This window comes from Rana temporaria, chromosome 9 (assembly GCF_905171775.1).
Source record: "Rana temporaria chromosome 9, aRanTem1.1, whole genome shotgun sequence".
Classification (NCBI taxonomy): domain Eukaryota; kingdom Metazoa; phylum Chordata; class Amphibia; order Anura; family Ranidae; genus Rana; species Rana temporaria.
In genome coordinates this window covers 121,757,503-121,775,420 of record NC_053497.1, presented here as the reverse complement: position 1 = coordinate 121,775,420, position 17,918 = coordinate 121,757,503, and the positions used below count along the sequence as shown (strand labels likewise).

The 17,918-nt window shown below is 44.3% G+C and overlaps 2 protein-coding genes across 2 annotated transcripts in view; one reads left to right on the top strand and one right to left on the bottom strand.

Annotated features, from left to right (window-relative positions):
- The window catches only part of UXT (ubiquitously expressed prefoldin like chaperone), a 32,950-nt gene extending 27,209 nt beyond the window's left edge, over positions 1-5,741 (bottom strand). Inside the window, exon 1 of the mRNA XM_040324364.1 lies at positions 5,589-5,741. Within this exon, the coding sequence (XP_040180298.1) occupies positions 5,589-5,650 (62 nt within the window). The 5' untranslated portion in view covers positions 5,651-5,741. The remainder of the gene's footprint in view (positions 1-5,588) is intronic.
- Positions 5,742-5,751: 10 nt separating this feature from the next.
- On the top strand, positions 5,752-17,918 carry LOC120913977 (ER membrane protein complex subunit 3-like). The gene is made up of 8 exons (XM_040324362.1): positions 5,752-5,965; positions 10,868-10,925; positions 11,265-11,358; positions 13,753-13,857; positions 14,061-14,142; positions 14,224-14,303; positions 16,250-16,332; positions 17,367-17,918. The coding sequence occupies exons 1-8, from the start codon at positions 5,811-5,813 to the stop codon at positions 17,466-17,468; spliced, it is 759 nt and encodes a 252-aa protein (XP_040180296.1). The 5' UTR covers positions 5,752-5,810; the 3' UTR covers positions 17,469-17,918.

Below are 17,918 nucleotides of genomic sequence, written 5' to 3'. Positions count from 1 at the left end.
CCTTGTCGAGTTCCTCGACAGCCTAACAAGAAACTTGACGAGGAAAACAATGTGTTTCGCTCGTCGAGTTCCTCGGTCGTGTGTACGAGGCTTCAGGCTAGGATCTAAGGGCCAGATTCACGTAGACTAGCGGCGGCGTAACGTATCGTAGATACGTTACACCGCCGCAAGTTTTCATCGCAAGTGCCTGATTCACAAAGCACTTGCAATGAAAACCTGGGCGTGTGCCATTTAAATTAGGCGCACTCCTGCGCCGGACCTACTGCGCATGCTCCGTTTCGAAATTCCCGCCGTGCTTTGCGCAAAGTGACGTCATTTTTTCAAATGGCGACGACGTGCGACGCGTACTTTCGTATTCCCGGACGTTTTACGCAAGACAAAAAAAAATTTACATTTCGACGCGGGAAAGACGGCCATACTTTAAACAGCACATACGTGTGCTGTCTAAAGTTAGGGCAGGTCAAACAACGCCTAAAATTGCGACGGGAAACTATACTAGCGACGACGTACCGAACGCGAAAATCCATCGTGGATCGCCGTAACTGCTAATTTGCATACCCGACGCTGGAATACGACGCGAACTCCCCCCCAGCGGCGGCCGCGGTACTGCATCCTAAGATCCGACAGTGTAAAACAATTACACCTGTCGGATCTTAGGGCTATCTATGCGTAACTGATTCTATGAATCAGTCGCATAGATACTCTGAGAGATACGACGGAGTATCTGAGATACTCCGTCGTATCTTGGCTGTGAATCTGGCCCTATATCTCTGTTCTTACTTTGTTACAAATGTAACAAAGGGCTGGGCTGGCTGTGTGTGTTGTTATTCACGTGTATTCTCTCCCTGTCAGGGCAGAAATGTCAGTCCAGTGTCGGGCTGGATGGCCCCTGTAGAGTATGACCGGTCTCCTGCCGCCGGACCACCGGGCTGATAACAAACACTCTGTGTCGGCTGCTGGGGAACGCCATACTTTTTGTTTCATGTAATTCTTACAGCACCTTCGTTACTTGAAAATGTTATGGGTGTCTTTTCATGAGCCCTGACCCCTTTATGTATCCTCATATAGACATAGGTGTTGGAAAATCTTCAGCTGGCCATACATGTTGCAATCTGATTGCGCCAATCTCTTTTCAATCTGCCAATAACTATAGCAGATCAAATAATTACTAACAATCAGAAAGGTCCCCACATTACCCTGCTGCGGGTAAGTCTTAAAGCGGAGGTCCCACAAAAAAAAACAATAAAATACAAATACAGCTGCCGCAAAATCAGCAGCTGAAGCCGAACAATCGCTCGGCTCTCGGCTGCCCCCGCCGTCATCCTCGGTGAGGGAATCAGGAAATGAAGCGTTGCGGCTTCACTTCCGGGGTTCCTTACTGCGCATGCGGGAGTCGCGCTGCGCATCTTCACTGGTCCCCGCTGTGTTCTGGGAGCTGTGTGTTTCCCAGAAGACAGCGCAGGGGGGACAGAGTTGGCGCTGGAAGTGGCGTAGATCACTGAGGTGATCTATGCCAGGAAGTGGGAGCAAATACCTGTATTAGACAGGTATCTGCTCTCCCTCCCCCTGAAAGGTGCCAAATGTGACACTGGAGGGGGTCCCAAAAAGTGGACGTTCCATTTTTGGGTGGAACTCCACTTTAAGTCTTAAAACGTATCACAATTTGATTGAACAATCGCCTTAATATTGACCATTCCTGTATAATATGAACACCCAACGGTTAATTCAGTCTTACCAATGGGTCAGGCCTTTGCACCACATACATTACAAACTGACTGTACAATTTCCTTTAGATTTACTAAAACCATAAAGACCTACCGTACCTAAAACGTCAGTTTAATGTATATCCTTTTGAGCACTACCAGTACTTTCACTGCAGTTACGCTACATAGTTGTTGGCGGATCTAAGGGAATTGTAGAGTCACAGGGGCAGATCCACAGAGATCTGCACCCGCGCAGCGTATCAAAGATACGATATGCCACCGTACCTTACCTGGCTTTAGTTCGAATCCTTAAAGATTTTGCGCCATAAGTTACGGCGGCGTAGTCTATCTCTGGCGGCGTAACAGCGCGTAATTCAAATCGGCGATTAGGGGGCGTGTTTCATTTAAATGAAGCGCGTCCCCGCGCCGAATGAACTGTGCATGCGCCGTCCCTAAATTTCCCGCCGTGCATTGCGCTAAATGACATCGCAAGGACGTCATTTTTTTTAACCACTTAAGGACCCTCCACTGTATATGTACGTCCTCTTTTTAAACATGGATATCTCAGTAACGGCAGCAGCTGCTGCCACAACTGAGATATCCATGTTTTCAGCGGGCGGCCGTGTAAACGATAACGGCGGTCTCCGCGGCGGATTCGCCGCGAGATCGCCGTTATCAGTGGCGGGAGAGGGGCCCCCCCCTCCCGCCGCTTTTCCGCGCCCTCCGCCGCTTACCGTAGCCGTTGGTAGCGGCGGAGGAGATCGGATGCTGCAGCCTGAGCGGTGAGGACTTGAGTGAGGGCAAGATGGCCCCCACCCATCCTCATAGCTCTGCTAGGCGGAAGTGACGTCAAAACGTCAGTCCCGCCCAGCCTCTTAAAGAGACAATTTTTTTTCTGTCATTTTTTTAAATGACAAATTTTCCTTTTTTTTTTTTTTTTTTGCATTTAAGCCTAAATATAAGATCTGAGGTCTTTTTGACCCCAGATCTCATATTTAAGAGGACCTGTCATGCTTTTTTCTATTACAAGGGATGTTTACATTCCTTGTAATAGGAATAAAAGTGATCATTTTTTTTTTTTTTTATATTTTAGTGTAAAAAATAATAAAATCAATAAAATTAAATAAGAAAACAAAAAAAAATTTTTTTTAAAGCGCCCCGTCCTGACGAGCTCGCGCGCAGAAGCGAACGCATACGCGAGTAGCGCCCGCATATGAAAACGGTGTTCAAATCACACAAGTGAGGTATCGCCGCGATCGTTAGAGTGAGAGCAATAATTCTAGCCCTAGACCTACTCTGTAGCTCAAAAAATGCAACTTATAGAATTTTTTAAACGTCGCCTATCTAGATTTTTAAGGGTAAAAGTTTGACGCCATGCCACGAGCGGGCGCAATTTTAAAGCGTGACATGTTGGGTATCATTTTACTCGGCGTAACATTATCTTTCACAATATATAAAAAAATTGGGCCAAATTTATTGTTGTCTTATTTTTTAATTTAAAAAAGTGAATTTTTTCCAAAAAAAGTGCGCTTGTAAGACTGCTGCGCAAATACGGTGTGACAAAAAGTATTGCGATGACCGCCATTTTATTCTCTAGGGTGTTAGAAAAAAAAAATATATAATGTTTGGGGGTTTTAAGTAATTTTCTAGCAGAAAAAACTGTTTTAGTCTTGCAAACACCAAATCTGAAAAACACCTGAGGTCTTTAAGTGGTTAACACAGACGTGAATTACGTCCATCCCGATTCACGGACGACTTACGCAAAAAAATAAAAACATTCAAAATAAAAGCGGAAACGACGGCCATACTTAACATGGCAAGTCTAACTATACGCCGCAAAACACCAGCTTTAACTATACGCCAGAAAAAGCCGACTAGAGACGACGTAAGAGAATGCGACGGCCGCACGTACGTTCGTGGATCGTCGGAAATAGCTAATTTGGATACTCGACGCGGAAAACGACGAAAACTCCACCCAGCGGACGCCGAATTATTGCATCTAAGATCCGAAGGCGTACAAAGCCATATGCCTGTCGGATCTAACCCAGATGCCGTTGTATCTTGGTTTGAGGATTAAACCAAATAATATAAATTTAATTTTTTTTTCAAATTTTTTTTTGTTAGGATGGACCCCCACTTTAAAGTACTACTGAACCCACAACAGTAAAATCAGTCTGTATACCTGAACCTAAGTGGTTGATCCTCTACATTGTGTAAAAAGGCTGTTTGATCCTGTCTTCTCTGATCCTCCCCTCCTTCCACAGTCCCCAATCCAGCTGCTGATAGAACAGAGCCTTGGGGGCACTCTGCACATGCTCAGTTTGGTGTGTACTGCTAAAACTTTTTTTTTTGTTTCCTTGGGAGGGTGCATGTGATCATCACAGGCAGGGCCAATCAGCACTGTCCATTCATAGTTGCAAAGTTAGTCTGGTTGAAAAAAGACAAGTCCATCTAGTATCAGGGGTACTAGGCAACCCGGGGCCCTCCAGCTGTTACAGAACTACAAGTCCCATCATGCTCTGAGAGTAATTGTAACTGCCAGCCTTGCAATGCCTCATGTAGTTCCACAACAGCTGGAGGGCCCCAGGTTGCCTGCCCCTAGTTGAACCAATAGAAGGAAAGACAGAGGGGTTAGAGGTCCTGCAGCCTCATAGGACAGTCAGGGGAGAATGAAAACTTCTCCTACAAGCTCTAACCAGACACCGATAGAAGTCACAAGGCAGCTACTTAGGGTTGCCACCTTTTCTTCAAATCTGTCTGATACCCGGACACATGATTCAAAACCTGAACTGTCCGGGTGAATACTGGACAGGTGGCAACCCTATATATACTGCTGTTGAAGAGGAAATATTATATGTATTACTAAAACGATTGCATTTCCATGTTCTGTGTACTGTGGGAGACCAGATATAGTGAATGCAGGTTCCTGGGTTTAGTAACGCTTTACATATGCTAATACATTTACTAACCCCCTCGCTCCCTGCCCCACCCGGCTCACAATGCTGCTGTCTGCAGTACCTCTGTGCTCATTCATCCAGAGTTGTGTCGCACTAATATAGGAGGTGTGTTACTGGTCAGATCACCGGGTGAATACAGAAGGGGGAAAATAATAAAAGTAATGCAGCCACCACATCTAATGATTAGTAAGCTGCAATACATTACACTTTTGGTTTAATTCCGCCTTCAGACGACATCGGGGGTCTATTACACACACTAATGTCTCCTTTGCATTCTGTTGAAGCTGATCAAGCACAGACTGTACTCCATTAGCATCTTTTTCGACAGGCAGAGGAGCCGGGGGGTTGACAGTTCTGAACCCAGAAGTAATGAGAGCTGAGCACTTCCAGGTTCATATTATGCAGGGGAGATCAGGGAGGGGATGTTTACCGCTCTTCCATCCTGACACCCGCCATGATGGTCCTGGGCACCTAGGAGGGACAGGAGTACCCGGGATACATAGCTGGGGGATCACCAAGTCTGTTTACATGCCGCCAAGCTAATCATGACACAGAAATGGTTAATGTACATCATACAATCAGACAGTATCATGTATGGTCAGTGTAAGGAGATTGTAGAGTTGTAGTGAGGCGTGTGTGGACACAATGTTATTTTTGAGGCCCCCATTACCCCCATGTTATACGTGACACGCTGATGAACTGTAAGACACTCATCTGAACTCTATGAGCGCCTACAGTTTGCCCCTCTAATAATTTGGAAGTTGGGATTGGGGGGTCACCAAAGAGTTGGATTGGTGAGCCCACTTTGTATGGTCAGCTCTGGCCAGCATGAGGTCAGGTGACAAGCAGAGGTCACGTGGTTATGTGTGTGTGAGGGGTAGATAGGGGAGATCACATGGTTAAGGGAGGCAGGTCACGTGCTTCACACCTCAGGTCTCGCTGCAGGGTGTCAGTCACGAAGGCTTCGTATCTCAGCACCTTCTCCTCCATGGCACGAGCAGCCACCGGGCCACTTCCGGACGTCACGTGGGATGCAAATCACGCAAGGCGCCCCGGGCGGCCATGTTGGTCCCTGGCGGATGTGCGGTTGAGGTATCGGAAGTGATAGGGAAAAGCTGCTGTCCGGTTTCCGGTGCTCGGTGGGGACAAGATGGCGACGCCCGAGTTACTGCTGGATTCCAGCATTCGCCTGTGGGTGGTGCTGCCCATCGTCTTTATCACCTTCTACAGCGGGCTCCTCCGCCACCATGTCACCCGTCTGCTACAGGGGGAGAAGAAGACCGAGCTGGAGCCGCTCAGCGACAGGTGGGGGCCCTTAGACGGTTCAGGTGCTGTCAGCTCAGGGGCCACACACGTGACTGAAAGGACATGAGAGCTCTTCTTACCATATGCGGGCCCCTGACTCACGTGTGTGGCCCCTAGATATGCGTCTGAGATTCTGACTGACCAATGCCCCTTGTTCTGTCAGATCAGCAAACCTGACAGATCAGCTAACAGAAGTGAAGTTCTGTCAGCTGATTTATCAAAAATACTTACTGCTCATGCGTGTGGTTTGCTAATCTGACAAAACGCCATGACAGTAAATGTGTCCAAAGATGTCCTTTTGGTGCCTTCTGACTATAAGTTTGGCGCTAAGTAGTGCTGGGTGTACCAAGATGGCCGTCGCCACCTTCTGACTGCAGGTGTTCCGTCAGATTAGGCATCAAATCTTGAACCAGAAGTGATATTCCGTCACGGCCATTTTGGTACACCCCGCAGTAAGCCTACAGTCCCCAAGCGAGCATCTTTTTATACCCACCAAAATCTAGCATGTCACACTTTTTACTGAGCTTCTATCCTGAAATACGCTATTCAGAGGTCGGTGACACTGTTTTGATGTTGAATTTTAAAAGCAGCGGCAAGCCTGCTGATCTCACAGGTTTGCTAATCTGACAGAACACTGATGCTTTTAAAATTCAACATCAAAACGGTATCAAAGGAAAAGCGATACGGACTGTAGGTTATAGGTGCTGCACACCCCAAATTATATTGACTTTGGAAAGGGTACCCCAAGGGGCTTTGGTTTGCAGCAATAAATGATAATGTTCCACATTATTGAAAAAGATTTATCACAAAGAGAACATCTAATGGAATCAAAGCACCAGCTCCAAGGTGAAAATTAATATAGGAAAAAATGGAAAACGAGGTGAGAGAGTGTGAAATGTATGAGTGCAAATGGGAAGATGAAGAACAATAGTGGATGAAACTTTAATAAATAGTGATCATTGGGGAAATGGTGAGAGTGACCAACAACTGGACATGTGTGGAAAAAATTACAATAATCACAAGCCATGTATGTCGTGGGGTGGAATAAAAAAAAGGACTTACCTGGAATACTTGGATAGGAAAAATGATTCCTTAATGTTGTAGAATAATTTTATTTATTTTAGGGGGGCCTCACAAGTAGGCATATGCTCAATAAGGACCCTTTCAGACTGGGGCGGGAGGCGCAGTGGCGGCATAGCACCGTTAAAAATAGCGGCGCTATACTGTCGGAAGAGGCGCATTGCGGGCGGTATTGCTGCGGTTTCCCATTGTTTTAAATGGGAAGGAGCGGTATACATAGCGCTCCAAAGATGCTGCTTGCAGGAGATTTTTTTTTTCCTGCCAGCGCATCACCTCATTGAGAAGGCTGGGCAGGATTTTTTCAGGCGGTATTTAGGCCCAAACAAATCTAGAATAAATATTTAACCACTTCCCGACGGCCGTACGACTATATACGGCCGCGGGGTGGTTCTACTTCTCTGGGGCGCTGTCATTTGACATCCGCCCCTTTCCGCGTTCCCCGCGCGCACTCCCGAGCGCGCAGCGGGGAACTTCTGTGCTGGCCGTGTCCCTTGGATACAGCCAATCACAGATCGCCGTGAACGGCCAATCGGAGTGGCCGTTTGCTATGCGATCTGTGCGGCCAATGAGAGATGATCTCATATGTTTACATATGAGATCATTTCTCATTGCCGGCTCTCACAGACAGCGGTGCTGTCAGGGAGAGAGGAGACGGATCTGTGTCTCTTGTACATAGGGACACAGATCGGTCACTCCCCCCCAGTCACCCCCCTTCCCCCACAGTTAGAACACACCCAGGATACACATTTAACCCCTTCCTCACCCCCTAGTGTTAACCCCTTCCCTGCCAGTCACATTTATACAGTAATTAGTGCATATTTATAGCACTGATTGCAGTATAAATGTGAATGGTGCCAAAAATGTGTCCGATGTGTCCGCCATAATGTCGCAGTCGCAATAAAAATCGCAGATCGCCGCCATTACTAGTAAAAAAAATAATAATAATTCTGTCCCTTATTTTGTAGGCGCTATAACTTTTGCGCAAACCAGTCGCTTATTGCCACTATTTTTTTTTTTTTTTTACTAAAAATATGAAGAATACGTATCGGCCTAGACTGAGGATAAGTCAGAATTGTCGCTCTATTTTTGTTTATAGCGCAAAAAATAAAAAGCGCAGAGGTGATCAAATACCACCAAAATAAAGCTCTATTTGTGGGGAAAAAAGGACGTCCATTTTGTTTGGGAGCCACGTCGCACGACCGCGCAATTGTCAGTTAAAGCGACGCAGTGCCGAATCGCAAAAAGTCCTCTGGGCAGGAAGGGGGTTTAAGTGCCCAGTAAGTTAGTGGTTAAAGTATACCTGGAAACGGACCCAATAAGGGTAGAAACAAGGTCTGACAGAACACCAATGCTTTTTAAAATTCAACATCAAAACCGTATAAGATATTTGTACATGTATGAATGTGGCTGCTGCCTCCCCTATGAACTCCACTAGTGAAGTATTAATAAGTACGTGTAAAGGGGTGAAATGGCACTGCCAAAAGAACTCAAAGGTGTAGTGACCACATGCGGTCAAGTCAAAAGCCGGATGTGTGCTGAAATGCATAAATCTTCGTATATGCGCACGTTCTTATAAAAAAAAAAAAAAAAAGAAATGCTTATGTACCAAACATCAACAAATCCTTAAATACACATACATATAAAGTGCTGGCAAAAATGATGTGGTGATATTTAAATGTGTAAAATGGCAGCATGAAATTCTGTGTGTGTGATATAATATTTCTCTTTTAACTGCTTCAATACCGTGCGTTTTCACCCCCTTCCGGCCCAGACCAATTTTTAGTTTTCAGCGCTGTCTCACTTTGAATGACAATTGTGCGGTCATGCAACACTGTACCCAAATGAAATCTTTTGTTTTTTTCCCCACAAATAGAGCTTTAGTTTGGTGGTATTTGATCACCTCTGCGGTTTTTATGTTTTGCGCTATAAACAAAAGAGCGACAATTTTGAAAAAGCACAATATTTTTTACTTTTTGATTTATTAAATATATATATTTTTTTTGTTTTTAGGCCGATACGTATTCTACATATTTTTGTTAAAAAAAATATCAAAACAAGCGTCTATTGAGTGGTTTGCGCAAAAGTTATAGCGTCTAGAAAATAGGGAATTTATGACATATTGCGTTTTTTTTTTTCTTACTAGTAATGGCGGCTATCTGCGATTTATTTTATTTTTTTTGACACTTTTGATCGTTTTTGGGAACATACAGCGATTAGTGCTATAAAACTGCACTGATTACTGTGTAAATGTGACTGACAGGGAAGGGGTTAACACTAGGGGGTGATCAAGGGGTTAATGTGTTCCCTAGGGAGTGATCCTAACTGTAGGGGGAGGGAACTCACAAGGGGAGGAGACCGATGGTGTGTTCCAGTACAGAGGAACACAGATCGGCCTCCTCTCTGACAGGACATGATCTGTGTTTACACACACAGATCCACTGTCCTACTGTGATCACGGGCAATCGCGGGTGCCCGGTGGACATCCCGTCCGCTGGGCACGCTCCCCGGGTTTTGAGCGATGCAGCGCGTGCCCCCTAGATGGCTAGGAAGGCCCAGACGCCATATGACATCCACCCGGAAGGAGAGAAGGTTCCTGCCAATGTCATTTTACTATGGCTCGGTAAGGAACTGGTTAAATATAAGTGACTTTTCAAAGTGACTTGTGCAGAAAAGTACACTCGTTCACCCCTGCAGGGGAAATGCGCATGTGACCAGATCTTCCTTTGATCCTGGTGTCCAGTAGAAGCGCCTCCTCCAAGGCTTGTTAAATCGTGGGAGATCCACATATGGATGGAAAAAGGAAGACTGATGGTGTGAGCCTGGGGGGAAAAAGGGGTATTTTATTGTTCCATGGTCCGCCTTTCGTCGTCAGACAGCAGAAGTGGTTGAAATGCATTTCGTCATCAGAAGCGGAAGTTGGCGCCTGGAACGCGATCACGTCACTTCCGGTTTCTGTAACTCGGTCAGTGGAACGCAGGTTGTCTCAGACCTACAGATTTCATTTGTAATTGTTCCTGGTATGATAGAGTGCCTGTTTTAACCCAATAAAATCCCCCTTTTTTTTTCAGAGTCTGAAAATACATTTATCCCAGTGTGGTCAGTTTTCTGGCAGTGCAGGGAGAACAGCCTGCCTGTCCTTTTAATGATCGGACTAGTGCTGACACGCTCCCCCCTCCTTGCACAGCCATTCACTGGGCAGATCAGTGTACTGTGCTTTCTCCACCCTCAGCTCTCTAAGCCCCTTATGCAGCTGAGAACAGAGATTGTGATCCCTTTTTTATACATTTAAAAAAAAAAATTTTTTATGGCTATTCACAAACATTTCACGTTGTATTTCTATCTTAACCTGAAATGGTTGTTTTATAAGGTTTTACATATACAGGGTTCTTCATAAAGAAGTATACAGTTTTTCCAGATGCAGTGTAACAGTTGAAGGCACAGACCACAACTGAGAACCATAATGTTTGTGTCCCACTACTGAGGGAAGTGATGTAGGCGATGGCACATGTGTCACATGACTAGTCAGTCAAATGGCAGCGTCTACCGTGGGGAAGGCATTTTGTGTTCTTGAATTGAGCAAAACTGATCACGATTCAGAAAAGAACCTCCAACCAGAAAACATTTGTGTTAAGTCTTTGGTTGATGTCACAGATGCAGGACGACAGTGACAACTTTATTTTCCAATTGGATGGTGCAGCACCACACTTGTCAGGCGCTGTGCGAGATCGTGCGCTGTGAAGTGAACATGTCTTGAATATATACCCAATAATAAAAACTTTGTCCAGTCTTTGTTAAATCCTCGTAATCTTTCTGCTTTTTCAGTCAGGTGCTGATAAGAAGCCGCATCCTCCGGGAACATGGCAAATACATCCCTCGACAGGTCAGTGTCTTTTGAGTTGATGTCAGAACACTAATGGAGGGGAAATCTTCCAATGGGGACACTTGTTCTAGTGACACACTGAGATTCCCTCAATTTAGATCAGCCTTTTTCAACCAGGGTGCCAATGCTTCTTCAGGAGTGCCTTGGCAAAATACCTAGAAATTGCCCACAAAGTCAGTGGGTGGGTCAGTCAAAATTAAAGCTTTGATACACCCCCTCTCCACTCTCTCATTCTTCCCTTCTTCTTTTTTTTTTTGTAGCCCAATAACGTGAATGTGAATTTTGTACGTAGAGCTGATACAAGCGGTGCATGTAACCTTTTTAAAATTCTCTCCACAGTCCTTTCTCATGAGGAAGTTATATTTTAATGACGGTGAAACTGGCTTTTTTAAGAAAACCAAAAGGAAAGTAACTCCCAAGAACCCAATGACTGGTAATTATCTGGGCACATTTAAGTCTTTGGGGAATATATGGGAATAAATGTAAGAAAAGATCATCCAAGGTATTTGAACAGATGTTTAAAGTGATATTGAAGCCTCCTACTTTTTATTTACCCCCCGAGTGTCCCTGTAGAAAGCTGCCTTCTATGGGGGAGACTTATGCAGGCTCACTCTGCGTCTATTGACACACACAGGGCCGCTCAGCCCCACCTCCCATCATAGGATTTGATTTGCTGCTATTAACCACTTAAGCAGCTAAATGCCCAGGCCAAGTTTTGCGATTCGGCACTGCGTCGCTTTAACAGACAATTGCGCGGTTGTGCGACGTGGCTCCCAAACAAAATTGGTGTCCTTTTTTCCACACAAATAGAGCTTTCTTTTGGTAGTATTTGATCACCTCTGCGGTTTTTATTTTTTGCGCTATAAACAAAAATAGAGTGACAATTTTGAAAAAAATTCAATATTTTTTACTTTTTGCTATAATAAATATCCCCCAAAAACATATATAAAACATTTTTTTTCCTCAGTTTAGGCCGATACGTATTCTTCTACCTATTTTTGGTAAAAAAAATCGCAATAGGCGTTTATCGATTGGTTTGCGCAAAAATTATAGCGTTTACAAAATAGGGGATAGTTTTATTGCATTTTTATAAATTATTTTTTTTTTACTATTAATGGCGGCGATCAGCGTTTTTTTTTTTTATGGCGGACACTTCGGACAATTTTGACACATTTTTGGGACCATTGTCATTTTCACAGCAAAAAATGCATTTAAATTGCATTGTTTATTGTGAAAATGACAGTTGCAGTTTGGGAGTTAACCACAGGGGGCGCTGTAGGAGTTGGTGTTCACTTAGTGTGTGTTTACAACTGTAGGGGGGTGTGGCTGTAGGACTGACGTCATCGATCGAGTCTCCCTATATAAGGGATCACTCGATCGATGCAGCCGCCACAGTGAAGCACGGGGAAGCCGTGTTTACATACAGCTCTCCCCGTTATTCAGCTCCGGGGAGCGATCGCGACGGAGCAGCTATAAACGAATAGCTGCGCCATCGTCCCGGATCGCTCCCCGCGGGAATCCGACCGCCGCATGTAGCAGGGACCCCCCACCCGCTAGAAGGCAAGGACGTACCTGTACGCCCATTTGCCTGTACGTGCCATTCTGTGGACGTACATATACATGCGGCGGTCGGGAAGTGGTTAATCTGTCCAGTGAGAAGGGACAGAGCCCGGAGAGCTGCTGCTCTTGTGCACATCCCTGCATCGAGAGCGGGCTCAAGAAAGAATAAGGGGGGGTTGGGAGGGATCCTTTGCAACAGAAGGTGTTTTCTTTTTTTATAAAGGTAATACATTAAAGGGGTTGTAAAGGTTCCTTTTTAATTTTCTAAATAGGTTCCTTTAAGCTAGTGCATTGTTGGTTCACTTACCTTTTCCTTCCATTTCCCTTCAAATTTTTTTTTTTCCTTTTGTCTGTCTGAATTTCTCACTTCCTGTTTGTCCTTAATAAGCTTGCCCCCATCATCCATGGGGGTTAGTCAGCCAGAACAGCTTACTGAGGAGGAACAGGAAGTGAGAAATTCAGACAAAGAAGGGAAATCAAAGGAAAAGGTAAGTGAACCAACAATGCACTAGCTTAAAGGAGCCTATTTACAAAATAAAAACGAACCTTTACAATCCCTTTAAAGTGATTGAAAAGCTTTGTGGGGTGTTTGTTAGTTAAAAAAAAAAAAAAAATGTCATACCTCCTCTGTGCGAGGGCCCTGATCCTCCTCTTCTGGGGTGCCCTCACAGAGAGCTGCATTCCATGGGGACACTCGTGCGGGTATGCTGCCGAGTCCTCATGCTCGGTCCCTTGACAAAGACAGCAGGACTCGGGGGGGCCCCCCCCCATATCAGTGGATTTGATTGACAGCAGCGGGAGCCAATGGCTGCTGCTATCTATCCAATGAGGACCCAAGACACTGGCTGGAGCTGCTGTGCTCATCCCTGGAACGTTTGGGCTCAGGTAAGAAAAAGAGGGGGAGGGGGGGATTTGGTTGCTGCAGCAGCACAAACTTTTTTTTCACCTTCATGCATGAAGGTGAAAATCAATGAGGGTTTGAGGTAAATCTTCAGGCTTTAGAATCACTTTAATTCCTTCAATGGAATTTGTGCTTTGGCTGAACATGACAAAGCGGCAGGTTTAATTTCCCTGCAGCATTTAATACTTACCCTACCTTTGTTCCCTACTGCTCTGTTTGATGCCAGGAGTAGCCAGGTGTTTCCACTATTTGGAACTTACACAGGCCAGTTTGAGGGCTTTCACCCACCTTTATGGGGGGGGGGGGGCAGGCATTAATATTAACATTTTTCTTTTGACCTGTCCAATATGATCATTCTCTCTACAGACCCCACAATGATGACAGACATGATGAAGGGTAATTTGACCAATGTTTTACCTATGATCGTCATTGGAGGTTGGATCAACTGGGCTTTCTCTGGCTTTCTCACAAGTAAGTACTATTCATGCTTTCCTAGAGTGGGGGAGCATTCTTATTTTATCATTAAAGAGCTATTAAAGTAACCATATTTTCTGAGGTCATATCAATGCAAAATGAATTCTAATTTGGGTAAAGGCATTTTAGTCTATTTTGTAAACTTTACCAAGGAAGTCCTTTTTTTATAAGTATACATCCTTTTGTTTTTGTTTTTTAAGCCAAAGTTCCATTTCCCTTAACATTACGATTCAAGCCAATGTTGCAGCGTGGGATTGAGCTGGTCTCTCTGGATGCTTCTTGGTAAGGGTATATACGTTTATATTAACTCCATTTTTCTTATCACAATTGGATCTGACATGTATTTTTTATTTTTTTTTGTAGGGTCAGTTCTGCATCCTGGTATTTTCTCAATGTATTTGGTTTGCGTAGTATGTACACGCTCATTTTGGGACAGGACAATGGTGAGTTTTGTTCACCAGATTAAAATGTATTATGCTAAATTGAGTATTAAAAGTAATACGTGGATGAACAGTTCTATTCCCCTTAAATTATGTTCTTGGCTGTAGCCAATCGGAGCATGTCAACAGTAAACAAGATGTCATCAATGGAAAGCCATTTATGAGTTAAAGCGGGGGTTCCGCGGGTATTACATGCTTCTGGTGCTGTTACCTTTGTTAATCCGATACTCGCGTGTCCTAATATTCGAGCCGCGAGCATTGGCATTCAGCAAGAAAAGATGTTTTATAAAAAACAGAGATGGACGTTTTTATTCTTGCTTGTGGGCACTCTGAAGCCCACAAGCAAATCCTTCCTGGATACGGTGATCTGCCCTTGTCACATGAGGCGCTTTGTGAGTCATGTGACCCGCTTTCCGCGTCACGTGACACTCGAGCTAGCGTGAGAATACACGCCTGGCTATTTCGGATGGTCTCCTGTCAGTGTTGCAACGTCACTCCCAGGAGACATTGCACACAGCCTTGAGGCGTCGGGGGGGGGGGGGGGGGGGGGGGGAAGGAGCGACACGCCCACTCCCACGGGGAACAAGACCCGGAAGTTATGCTGAATCGATCAGAATAAAGGTAAGCTTAGAGACCTGGAAAAAAAACACAGCGGTTTAGGCACTTATTATGGCTGCTGTAATGATAAATACAAAGTTGAATTTGAGGGTGAACCTCCGCTTTTAAGTATTTTTTATAACCGTGATCATCACTGTTATAAGCAATAACAGTATAAAAACGATGGTGACACTGAACTATTCTGTTTTGAAAGTGTTAAAGTACAAAGTTTTCAAAATTGAATAAATTACAGTGATTGTAAAGTGGGTTAATTTTATAGGGGGGGGGGGAGTTGCCTGCTCTGTTGCAGTGGTTTTGCCCAGATCCTCCTTGGGTCCCTCTTCTCTTCTCATGGCCCCTCTTTCCTGTTGAGTGCCCCCATGGCAAGCTGATTGCTATGGGGGCCAAAGCCAAGCTGCAGCTCTGTGTATCTATTCAGACACACGGAGCTGCAGGTCGGCCCCACCCCCACTCCTCTCCTCTCTCTTCTGTTTATGTACGGAATATGATTGTATGGTCACTTTATGCAATAACTAATAAAGGTTAGAAAAAAAAAAAAGAGGCTCATCTGAAGTTTGCTAATGAACATCTAAATGATTCAGGGAAGGATTGGGAGAAAGTGCGGTGGTCAGGTGAGACCAAAATTAAGCTCTTTGGCATTACCTCGACTCTCCGAGTTTGGAGGTAGAAAAATGCTGACTATGACCCTAAGAACACCTTTGGGGCTGTTTCTCTGCCAAAGGTACAGGCCGACTTTGCCACATGGACATGGCCATGTATTGTAAAATCTTGGATGGGAACCTTCTTCCCTCAGCCAGAACACTGAAGATGGGTCTTCCAGTATGACAATGACTCAAAACATACCACCAAGGCAACCAATGGGTGGCCCAAGAAGAAGCATATTAAGGTCATGAAGTAGCCTAGCCAGACCTTAATCTTATAGAAAATGTATGCAGATCTGTAAGGAGTGCACCAAAATCCCTCCTGAGATGTGTGCAAACCTTGTCACTAACTACAAGGAATATCTTGCCTCTGTGCTTGCCAACAAGGGTTTCTCCAAGTACTAAATTATGTTTTGTTTGGGGATCAAATGCTTATTTAACTCGCTGAACTGCAACTCCATTTAAAACGTTTGTATCCTGTGTTTTTTTTTTTTTTTTTTTATTGATATCCTGTCTTAATTTTTAAATACACCTATGATAACAATGATGGACCCTTCATTTCTTTGTAAGTTGGCAAACATACAAAATCTGCAGGCCGTCAAATAATTTTAACCAAACTCAGGTGTTGGGGAATTTGGGGTCTTTTATAGCATGCTAAAAACTGCCTTTACAGTTGTGTTGTCTTTGCAGCTGCTGATCAAAGTCGGATTATGCAGGACCAGATGACTGGAGCAGCCATGTCTGCGCCCCAGGATCCTAATAAAGCTTTCAAAGTGAGCATCAGCAGTTTGAACTTTATGTAGTGACACTCCAGTTGTGTTGCGAGAATAAAAAAATAAACACTTCACTTCTGTTCTTTTTGGTTTGTAGACAGACCCATTTCATTAACTTACTTGATAATACAGTCCATTAGGATACTGAAACTTGCTCCATATTGCATGAAGTGTGTTCCACCCAAAAGTGAAACTTCCTACTCTGACACACTGAGTGCCGCGTATTAGTACCACCCCATCATTGCTACCTATCGGTGAAGGAGAAAAATTACTCGTTTGCAAAGAATTTTAACAAACTAAAAAGTTTTGTTTTAATCCTGTCTTTTGCCGATTGGCACCAGGCGTGAGCAATTCCTATTGCCCAACGCCCCAGACATGCAGTTCCAGGCATTGCCAGTTATTTTCTGGTGCTCTCCTCTCCCCTGCAGCTGACACATGTGACCAGACCAGCTGGAAATGGGTAAGTATACAGATCTTTCTTACACAGGTTAGTCAGAATAGGTGTTGCCTAAAGGTAAACTAACCTTTAGTTTTGTGTACTTCTCATCCCGCACATACATCATGCTCCAAAAGGGCAGTGAGCTGTTCTCAGCCAAAATGATTGATCTGGGAATAGCATGCTTGGTATGATCATTTCAGTTGTGTGGCAAAATAAGAGCAATGTTATATGCCCAGTGCTCTATGTAGCATGCCTATGGCCAAAGATGAAAGGCTAACTGTTGAGCTGGTAAAGTTCAGTGCAGACTTTTGAAGAGTAAGACGCACAGCATTCTGCAGGTTTGCTTTTCTTGTGTTTGTGCTTCATCACGTGTTATAACTGAACTAGTGACTTGAGGTTCAAAGAGAAGTGTTGTAGCAAAAGCAAGTCCTATTTGTGTGACATGACCCTGAGATCTACTCTTGCCATATTTACTAGGGAATTATGAACATTTTGTCAGCTTTAGATAATCGCAACAGCTGCAGACTGTAATAGAAAGATATGTGTATGACTTTTTTGTTGTATCATTTGTTTAATTACCAACCTTTCCTTCTAGGCTGAATGGGAAGCCATGGAGATAACGGAGCATCAGTGGGCCTTGGAGAATGTGGAGGAAGAGCTGATTTCTAAGGACTTGACCTTGGACTACAGCCAGTGATTACGCCGCACAGCCAAAAGATTCTTTTTCCAGAGTATTTTTCTTACGGACTAGTGCCATATGTGAATAAATATTTTATAAGCTATGAGCTGCTGCTCTTATTTGTTCCAGAGCAATCCACTATTAAGTATTTCAAAGCAAATCTCAATGGACTCTCATAAACCCCCCCATCTCATTCAGGCAATGGAGATTTCTTTTTGGTGAACTAAAGCCAGACCAAGGGACAGAAGAAGCTGGTTGAGGAACCAAAGGTTAAAAGGCTTCGGAATGTGTCTCTCAATAAACAAAATAATTAACTTGCCACTAAGGCAAGAAGGGTGGCGCAGGTCTTCTAGGGAGATCCTGGGAATGCAGTGGATCCCAACTCTTGCATCTTCTTTAGAGATTTGGCTTGATTTCATACAACTGCAGTCTTGGTGTTGACACCTTAATAAATTGTAATTCTCTGTA

Bases quoted from the DNA above. Each gene is read 5' to 3' on its own strand.
- LOC120913977 (XM_040324362.1), top strand. From the start codon at position 5,811: ATGGCGACGCCCGAGTTACTGCTGGATTCCAGCATTCGCCTGTGGGTG. The intron at 10,926-11,264 runs GTCAGTGTCTTT...TTCTCTCCACAG, and splicing joins GCAAATACATCCCTCGACAG to TCCTTTCTCATGAGGAAGTT. The intron at 16,333-17,366 runs GTGAGCATCAGC...CTTTCCTTCTAG, and splicing joins ATCCTAATAAAGCTTTCAAA to GCTGAATGGGAAGCCATGGA.